Genomic DNA, 9,974 nt, shown 5'->3' with positions numbered 1-9,974 from the left:
AGTTGCCCACAAGATCATAGAAATCATTTAGGAAGTTAGAGTCAGTCTTTGGAGGGTGATAAATCAGCACAACGAGCAGGCGGGGGGAGATGCGCAGTTCAAACTGGCACAGTTCAAAGGAAGAAAATGACATAATGGGTGTAAGCTCTTTACAAGGAAAGCTGGATTTAAGAGTTTAAGAGAAATTCCTCTGATTTAAATACTTAATTTTTAAATTTCTAAATTAAACATTAATAACGTCTGATCTTTCTCACAAACTAAACCAGAGGATGAATAAAGCTGTTTTCCTGCTAGCTTTAGCTCTGGTAAAGCCCGCCCTTTTCAGCCAGGCTTTCTGAGCGCGCGCGGTGGGAGGCGATACCGTGACGTCATGTTGCAGCGTGGGTATTTAAGAGAAGGGACGTAAACAGAGAGCAGTAGAGGGGATTGAAGCGTCCATCGGTGTGGGGCAGACTGGACTCTCTTCCGGTTCTGTTCATGTGTTTTGTGGGACCGAACCGACTTTTAGTTCATAAGATTATTTCTTTCCAACTTCAGCTACAGTGATAGCTAAGTTTGGAAGGGAGGAAAGGGGAGAAACGCCGAGTATTCTTTTGTTTTTATCAGTTTCTGTCCGAAGGTTGAACGCGGAGGTAGCCGAGCTGCCCCTCTCCACGGTCACAAAGAAGGAAGATTAAAAAGCCCCCTGGTTGTTTTTAGTTTGACCCATTTCGGAATGGCTACTACTGCAGCTAAGAGAACATGCTGGGGTGAGTTATTAATGATAATGTGTTATTAATTACCAAATGTACCGAAAGGGTTATTTGTAAGATATTTTCTCTACAGAAACCCTCCAAGATTTCTTCTCTTCAGCCAAGTTTCTTATTTACATGGGCCATGCTCTGTCCACATGGGTAAGTACGGCTCTATTACGACATCATTCTGTAAACCTGAATTATATATATGTCTGTTTCTAATTTTACTAAATAATTACTAAATACTAAATAATATTAACGTTGGTAAGTGACATGTATTAAGAGTTCTACAACCCCATTGTTACATGGCATTGCAACATCAACCATCAGCTCCAGCTGCTCAGAGCTGCTGCAGCAGGAGCAGTCTGGTTATTTATGCAGCCACCACCACCTGGACGTGTTGAGGTGTCATCCAGTCTGTAAGATAATCACAATAAACCTTTGCAGGGTGACCGCATGTGGAACTTTGCGGTGGCAGTTTTCCTGGTGGAGCTGTATGGGAACAGCCTGCTCCTGACTGCCGTGTATGGGCTGGTGGTGGCCGGCTCTGTGCTCCTGCTGGGGGCCAACATTGGCAACTGGGTGGACAGAAACCCTAGACTCAAAGGTAAAGCAGCCTTACACCTTGTGGGTTAAATAACAAATGAGTTGGACTTGTGTCCTTCATGCTGCTCGTCTTTCCACAGTGGCCCAGACCTCACTACTGGTCCAGAACAGCTGTGTCATTGTGTGTGGGGTCCTCCTCATGCTTGTGTTCCAGTACAAAGAGCAGCTCACTGAGCTCTACGATGGGTGGATCCTGGTAAGATCCTCTCCTGCACACGGCCCGTCTCTCTGAAACCGTTTCTGTCACTATCTGGTCTCAGACCTGATGGTCCAGACATACTTCACTCTACTGATACAAGCTCCCACATCAATATGATTTATGACTGCTCCAGCAGAGTCTTTAAAGAGTGAGTGGGTCATTGCCAGAAGACCGTTAACCAAATGAAACTAAAAGCGCTCATGTGTAATTTAGGCTATTTTCACTATTTTGTGGTTGTTAAAAACTTGATTATTTCTGAATCACAGAAAGAGAAAGTTTTAAAAGGAAACGTGAGTTTTGAACAGTAATTACACAGATTTCAGAACGTTAGTCCAAAGGAAGAGCTAACCACATTGTTTTTATTTGTTGAGCTGTGAACTTTACAGGTTGTGTCTGTCAGGATAGAGAACTTGCGTTGAAACGAGAAAAGCCGGTCCACCAGCTGTCTGGGTGTTTGTGAGGTGGAGAGAGCTCGATGAAGCGGAGGGTCGAGGGTATTGTCCAAATCAGCAGGCTGAGGATTGACATGTGACTCAAACAAAAAAGGTTTCAGGGAAAACGTGGCTGGTCCTGTTGGAGCATTCCTGTAGCTATGCTGAGCACAGATCGATACCGGCTCTTGCACACTTATTTCACAAGTGCAACGAGCTTAGCCTTTGAGCTGCCTTATGTTTTATTTACTGCCGTCGACATGTAGAGTACTTTATTAGCCGTTTCTGTGAAGTGGTAATGATTTACTGGGTGTTATAGATCTTTTCAAAAGTAGTTTTTAATTTATTTTTTTAGTTTACAGATGATAACAGGACGTGACCTTTGAGTTAAAGGGTGAAATATTTTTGTCTCCAATATTAGTTTTTACCTCCATTAGACAGCTGTTTGGGTTTGAGTTTTAATGGCGCTTAAATACATGAAAAACAAAAATCCTGAGACTATTTCTCAAGATACAGTCTTATAAAATGTAGCCCAAAAGGGCTCAACATGTTCTAATTTCAGATTCACAAGTAAAGTCTGATGCAGATTAGCTATTGTATGTAGGGATGCACCGATACGATACTGGTATTGGTATCAGCGCCGATACCAATACCAGTATCGGTAAAAGTGAACCGATACCAATGCAGTTGCTTGAAAATGGCTTCACTGTAACTTGTCAGGAATGATTTCCATTCCTATATTTCACTTTTTGTCTACCTCACAGTCTTTTCCTGTTGAAAGCAGAGAAGAAAATAAGATCTGTATTCCAAATCATTGCATTTTTTGGGTGTGGTAGAAGTATCGGTAATGAGTATCGACGAGTACCCAGATCCAAGTATCGGTATCGTATCGGTTTGGAAAAAAGTGGTATCGTCGCATCCCTAATTGGATGATGTACTTTTAGGGATTTTCCTCCTGAAAAGGACATGAAACATTTCACAGATCTGCTCGTGTACGTTTGCTGTTTCGGTGTCTGCATTTACTTTTCTTCCTCCTGTAGAAAATATCAACATATTGTCTTTATGGTGGAAAGTAAATACATTTATGACGAGGTTGTTTTCTTTCCCAGACCACCTGCTACATTCTGGTCATCACCGTCGCCAACATCGCTAACCTGGCGAGCACGGCGACCTCCATCACCATCCAGAGGGACTGGGTGGTGGTTGTAGCAGGCCAGGACAGCAGCAGCCTGGCAGGTTAGTGGTTCCTACCAACCCTGGGTTCACATGACACTTTATCAGATCTCTTCTGAGGGGGAGACTTTGAACTGTGGCTGCTGACTCGGTCTCATTTTCCATGTTTTATATCCCTGCTGTTTCCACCTGATTGTTATAAGCCGTTTAAAAGATTTACTCGTGTGCAGAGCAGTGAACTCGTTGACCCCAAAACCTCAAATCTGAATCCACTTCAGTAAAAGTGGCTGACAAATTCATGATCTGTATTGTTTCCTCTTCAGATATGAATGCCACGGTTCGGATTATCGACCAGCTGACCAACATCCTGGCTCCTATGTTAGTGGGTCAGATCATGTCCTTCGGCTCCCATTTCATCGGCTGTGGCTTCATCTCGGGCTGGAACCTGTGCTCCATGTGCGTGGAGTACGCTCTGCTGTGGAAGGTGTATCAGAAGACGCCGGCTCTGGCAGTGAAAGCAGGACAGAAAGAGCAGCAGCAGGAGCTCAAGCAGCTCAGCCCCACCAAAGGTACAGGATCATCACAAACTACCATTCAGAACCTGAAACCGATCGGCATTCATCTCCATCAATCTGCAATTTTACTCCTTCTAATAGATCTGGAGAGTGGTCAGAGTCCTGAGGAGTCATCTCAACCTCTGATGAATGAAACTGTGAACACTCCCAACCCCCCCGAACCGCAGGGCTGCTGCTACCGTGTGACGGAGCCCTTGTGCACCTTTAAGGCTGGATGGGTGGCCTACTACAACCAGAACATCTTCTTCGCTGGGATGTCCCTGGCCTTCCTCTTCATGACGGTACTCGGCTTTGACTGCATCACCACGGGCTACGCCTACACACAGGGCCTGAATGGGTCCATGCTCAGTCTGCTGATGGGAGCGTCGGCCGTCTCGGGCATCTGCGGCACCGTCGCCTTCACCTGGATTCGCAAGAAGTGTGGCCTGATCCGTACAGGCTTCATCTCCGGCATGGTCCAGCTCTCCTGCCTTACGCTGTGCGTTATCTCTGTCTTTGCTCCTGGAAGCCCCTTCGACCTCAGTGTCTCACCCTTCCAGGACCTGTACACCCACCTGGTTGGGCAGCAGAGCCTTCCAGAGGCGGACCACAGCCTCACCAGTGGGAACGCCACAACGATGGAACCAGCTGAAGAGTTCCCTCCTCTACAGTCCTACATGTCCGTTGGGCTGCTGTTTGCTGGGGTCATTGCTGCTAGAATTGGTGAGTGAAAATGTTGCCGTTCTGAGACAGAAGTCTTGATTCAGTCCTCCTTCTTCCTCCAAGCAGCCAGCCTTTCTTTTGGTTTTGATGAATAAATTAGATTTTGTTTTGGAGTCAAACAAAAGCTCAAAGTACAAAAGATCCCTGAGCTGCGATGTTCTATTGCAGAAGGTTCACTTCCTTCAGACCGTATAACTTCATAAACACGACTTCCTGAAGATAACCTTTGATGCCAATAATGTTGCCCGATACTTTGACATTAATGTAGCTGTAAACCTCTTCCGTCCTGCAGGTCTGTGGTCGTTTGACCTGACTGTGACCCAGCTCATCCAGGAAAATGTGATTGAGTCAGAACGAGGTGTGATCAACGGCGTCCAGAACTCCATGAATTACCTCCTAGACCTGCTACACTTCATCATGGTGATTCTGGCTCCAAACCCAGAGGCCTTTGGCCTGCTGGTCATCATCTCCGTCTCCTTCGTGGCCATGGGTCACATGATGTACTTCAGATTTGCCTTCAAGAGCCTCGGCAGCCGCCTCTTCCTTTGCTGCTCACCGGAGCAGAAGGTGGAGACGGAGGACAGCCCCTCACTTCCGACCACCATCTAACCCTGTTAAAGAGACTCTGTGCTGGGTACTAACCCCACCCCACCCTGCATCTTATTTCTCCAACTAACACCACAGCTTGTAGCTGGTAGAGCGCTGATGCTAACCAGTGTTGCCATGGTTATTAACAAAGCATTTGCAGAGGGAGCGTAGACGGCTTTTAGTCACTAGTGTAGTTTTAGATCAGGTCAGGTTCCTGTTAGAGCTTCTGCTCCTTAACTCAGACATGTAGTCCCATCGAGGGTCCATCATGGCCCCTCCTTGTGACCTCATGGTGGTGGTGGGCAGAGCTCTGTAGAACCTTCTCCCGTTAGCTCAGCTCGAGCAGTAACAGCTCTCAAATGGTGCTTCAGCTACGAGCTGGTAAAAGAGGAAGAAGCCGGCGCTCCCGACGGCGGCACCGGCGTCAGCTCCGCCTGTACATAAACACGAGCAGGTCGGAAACGTTTTACTAACCAAACACATAACTAGTCTCTTTGTGGTGATGAGGGTTACACGTTTAGCTGTATTTACTCAAGACGGTGGTTTTTATAAGAACTTTATCATCAGTATTGTGTTTTTTTTACTGTTGTGCCAATTGAAACACTCGAGCGTCTACGCACCGTTACGACCAAAGTCTATCAGCGTTGTGGTTCAAAAGGAAGTGAGGGAAACGGTTCTCTGAAGCGTCCCGGTGTGTTCTACATCCGGTTTCTTTACCCGCTGGGAGACAAAATTTAGCTTTTCTGTTTAAATTGTTTTCATGTTGAGTTCTCCAGTGATTTGATGTTGTGATTGTCTTTACTCAGGCACTTTAAGTGATTGACACCTGTCATTACACACGGCTAATGCGTGATCAGGCACTAGTTCAATATGTTTTTGCACAAGTTCCTACTCCTGACCCCCCTCCACTAACCCAGCCAACACATTCTCCTCTCCCTCACGTGTCGTCTGAGAGGATTGTGGTTTTAAACAAAAAGGCACATATTGTAACGCTCAGCACCGCATGTGCAGGTGGAAAAACCTCAATGGGTGAGTTTACCTTGGAAACCACATTTCCTCAAAAATCAGTCAGTCAGCAAACCAGCCGACAACTCGCAGAACGCCGACCACAGTCGGGTTTTTGTTCTGCAGCAAAAATCTGGACTCAGTCCTGCTTTCTTCACATTTTCTTCCACTTATTCAGACTTTCTTGTGATTTTTTTAACTTAACTGGCAGGTCAGTATTCCAGTACAGAACATTTGAATAAAAAAAATGCAAAGAGAAAAATAATCTTATTCCTGGATGATATTCTGGTTTGAAAACAATCTAAAACACTTCCTGCCATTTTTCTGTTTTCAGTGAGAAGAAAATGTTTGTTATGTTGCAACACTGGTTCATCTTTTGAGTTCAGAAGCATTTTGGTGCCTGAATGACTCAAAGGTCAGAGTTTAAGTAGCTTAACAAACAAAATCATCAATCAGGCAAACTTTAACAGATGACCAGAAAGTCTGGCTGCTTGAAGGGGAAATGTAAAGAGCACCAAATCAGACCTTTACCTAATGGAAAGTCATCCAATCCAGACCAAATCTCTGCTTTTCATTTTTCCTCTCATGTCTGTTTATATCTAATTTTATTGTTCTACCAGGAGTATCTGATGTAGCTTTATCTTCTTTAATGAAAACGTGTCTTGACGGCTGTTTAACGCACACATGACCAGCCATTGTGTCCTTAAACCTTAAATAATTCAGATACATGTAACTTTTACTGTTTTAAATGAAACCTTGGAATCTAATTCAGGAATTTCACTCATAGCCATTAAACACATTTAGACTGACTATTGTAGGATAAGGAAATATATTAAAAGGTGTGTTATTGTTTGCCTTGAAACTTTTTGAAGTGGTTTTATATTTCTTATTGAGTATTTTTGTGGAAATTTGTTCATGAAGCTCATCTGCTATAATCTGACGAACGTTTCTTTACATTTATACATGTTTAAATATAAATATATATATATATATATATATATATACATACAGTATTGTAGTTTGATAAGTAAAGCTTGCAATCGTGAAGAAAACCTATTTGCTTTTGTGTAAAAAAACAAATCACACTCCAGGAGAAAGGACGTGGTACTGCATGTTAAGTCTGGAATAAAGAATTTGCAACAAGGCATCATCGATGTGGTGTGTGTGTGTGTGTACTGCCCTGTGAGGTCACATACCACAGCAGCTCATGACCCCCCCCCCCCGACTCTTTTCTTTAGGCATTCAGAGCCCGACTTACAGCCAGGTCTAGACCTGCAGACAAATGTGACCTGGATCTGTTTGCTACATTTATTCATTTGTGTTTATTCCTACATGAAAACATTCAGGATCCAGCTGCTCCTTCAGCAGCCGCTGGTCTTCTTTTGGGACCTCACCGATCCCTTGCATGGTTCTGGTGGAGTTCTGGTCCACTTTTCACAGTGCAATCAGCTCTCTTCAGGTCCCAGTCTGGTTCTAGTCTGGATTCTTGATCCTGTAAATCTGCTGCCAGACTTGGATCATGGTTCTGTCTCGTGACCCGGTTCGGTCCAAGCTTTAGACAGATGGACTCTCAGACATTCCTGCCCACCAGCCCTCCACCCTCATGCTGACAGCTGGGTTCAGCTCATTGTGCTGCAGTGCATTATGGGTAACCAGCTCCATTTCAGTTCCATTGTCCCAGAAGCTCCGTGGTTCAGATGAAACTACCAACCCGATATGGCCTTTAAAGCGCAAGTCACCCCAAATCAACATTTTTCTGCTGATAAACTATACAAACGAGTGTCTGATGGTGCTGTAGACAGATGTAGTCAATAATTCAGCACTTTAGTGCATCTTAAGTCAAATTTAAATATTCTGCCTAAAACTGTCAGTGTTGCATCCTCTTCAGCTAAAAACTCTGCACTGCATTTGAATTTAAATTTGCCATCGCTGTTGGCTAAGAGGTACACTATGATGTTAGCTGGTACATTATGATGTCACAATGTCGTGTGTGTATTTGTTAGCGGCTCCACCCTCTCGTTCTGCTAGGCAACAGCATTTGTTGCATTTTTCAAACAGGAAGTGGGAGTTGAGCAAGAATTTGGTAGGGGGTGACTTGCTCTTTAACCTTTCACTGAGACCTTTGGCGAGTTAGATGACGTTTTCCTTGAGCGCTGACCCCTGACCTTTAAGTAAGCCTGCTGGGATGCCCACTCCTTCAGAAGTCATAAGCAGTGTAAAATGTTTTCACTTGTAAATATGTTTCCCTCTAGACTCCAAATGACCTTTGACCTTCTTAACTCATTCACTGCCAGCGTTTCTCGCCGTTTTTACTGTTTTTTTAAGAGTCACAGAACGTTGAGCACTAGGATGATGTCAACACCAAAACAACCAAAACAAAGCAGAGACTCACCTCTTACATCAGGAAGAATCCGCGTGTTTCAAGCGTTATCCGTTCTTTCATAATCTGTTGTCGAATTGTGATCGGTAGACGCTTTTCCGGTTGGCGCCTCACTTTTTTTACAGCAGCGGTCCAAAATGATCTCCTAACACACGGATGTTCTGCTTCCTGATCATGTGACGTGTGACATATGCAGATGAAGATCGGCTTCAGAGCGGAGATGTTTGTTCTCTCTGCCCGGGGGCTCTTTCCGATGCTCACACAGTACAAAAAATGCCAATGACGACTTTAATCGTCATTGGCAGTGAACGAGTTAAATGGCACCAACAGCTTCTCTAAGGCCGATTCTGATGTCGGTTCTCTGGTTAACACACCTGTATGCTCCAGAGCTGCTTTATAAACTACGTTGTGGTAGCCTGGCAAGCCAGACTAAATAAATGTATTATTTAGTCTGGCCACGCTCCATTGATGGCTCTCGGTTGTGGGGCGGGCTCTACCGTTGTCATTCAAATGATCTCTGCATTCCACTGGACAATGAATGTGACATACTCTTGTTTCACTCTGTTGCATCATCCCACCCACCAGGCATATAGAGTGCCCTGATTGGCTCACAAAGTGGATAAAGCTCTGTGATTTGTTCACTAAGCAGATAGAGCACTATGATTGGCCCACCATTATGGACCAATTACAGCTCTTTGTGTGTTTGAAACCCCTCTAGAGAGCTGGGATTGGCTAGCCAGAGTCCTGGTAGGAGCTGTGGAGGTTCCAATGGAGCATGCCTAGACCAAACTTTGCAAAGCAAGAATTTGGTCTAGTTCACTAGGCTAACGCTGTGGCACATGGGGGGGGGGGGGGGGGGGGCACTGTTGCTTTGCAGCAAATAGGTTTCAGGTTCAAAACCCATCTTCTGTCTTTCTGCATGGAGTTAGCATGTTCTCCTTATTGATGCATGGGATTTCTCCAGTTTCCTCCACAGATCAAATACTAATTCACTGCTTTTCTATATTTATAGTTAATAGGAATAATTAAACATTTAACTATAATTTTTGACAATTTTTATGACTTTGACCTTAAATAGCTTTTGACACAACCCATTTCACACCAGACCTGCAGAAACCAGTGTCATAATTTCTGCCACATGTGACCCCAAAAACCAACTACGAGTGCTTGATTCAGGACCTTCTTCATGCTTGCTGTGCAAACCATGATGGAAACCATCCTGCTGACTACAGCGAAAGTAGAACGTCTACAGGCAGAGCTGAGACTAGAGACAAGTTAACACAGGAGAAATCATCATACTTTTTTTACAGCAAGCAACACATAATTATTTTATGATAAAATTGATCATTTAAAGCAGGATTATAATCCTCAGAAGTCAATAAAAGAGGACATGCACGGGCGACCCCGTCTGAAACCAAAGAGGAAAACTTAAAGCACCCAGTCGAGATGGGAAGTGAAATATGCTGACATGGAAAGCTGCCGTTCCTGGGAACTAAAAAGGGATTTTATGAAATAAGCTTATTATGAAATTCAGAATTCTGCTGGTGTGAAATGCTTTTTTACTGAAAAGAAGAATAACCT

The 9,974-nt window shown here is 44.3% G+C and overlaps 1 protein-coding gene across 1 annotated transcript; it reads left to right on the top strand.

Annotated features, from left to right (window-relative positions):
• The first annotated feature begins 482 nt into the window (after positions 1-482).
• On the top strand, positions 483-5,246 carry slc40a1 (solute carrier family 40 member 1). The gene is made up of 8 exons (XM_015977316.3): positions 483-749; positions 826-893; positions 1,182-1,341; positions 1,421-1,536; positions 3,080-3,206; positions 3,467-3,712; positions 3,800-4,420; positions 4,713-5,246. The coding sequence occupies exons 1-8, from the start codon at positions 716-718 to the stop codon at positions 5,027-5,029; spliced, it is 1,689 nt and encodes a 562-aa protein (XP_015832802.3). The 5' UTR covers positions 483-715; the 3' UTR covers positions 5,030-5,246.
• Positions 5,247-9,974: the final 4,728 nt, after the last annotated feature.

The sequence above is a fragment of the Nothobranchius furzeri genome, chromosome 7 (assembly GCF_043380555.1).
Source record: "Nothobranchius furzeri strain GRZ-AD chromosome 7, NfurGRZ-RIMD1, whole genome shotgun sequence".
In the NCBI taxonomy this organism is placed as follows: Eukaryota; Metazoa; Chordata; class Actinopteri; order Cyprinodontiformes; family Nothobranchiidae; genus Nothobranchius; species Nothobranchius furzeri.
Note: the sequence above shows the minus strand (reverse complement) of the source record. Positions and strands in the feature narration are given on the sequence as shown.

Bases quoted from the DNA above. Each gene is read 5' to 3' on its own strand.
- slc40a1 (XM_015977316.3), top strand. From the start codon at position 716: ATGGCTACTACTGCAGCTAAGAGAACATGCTGGG. The intron at 750-825 runs GTGAGTTATTAA...TTTTCTCTACAG, and splicing joins AGCTAAGAGAACATGCTGGG to AAACCCTCCAAGATTTCTTC. The intron at 3,207-3,466 runs GTTAGTGGTTCC...TTTCCTCTTCAG, and splicing joins GGACAGCAGCAGCCTGGCAG to ATATGAATGCCACGGTTCGG.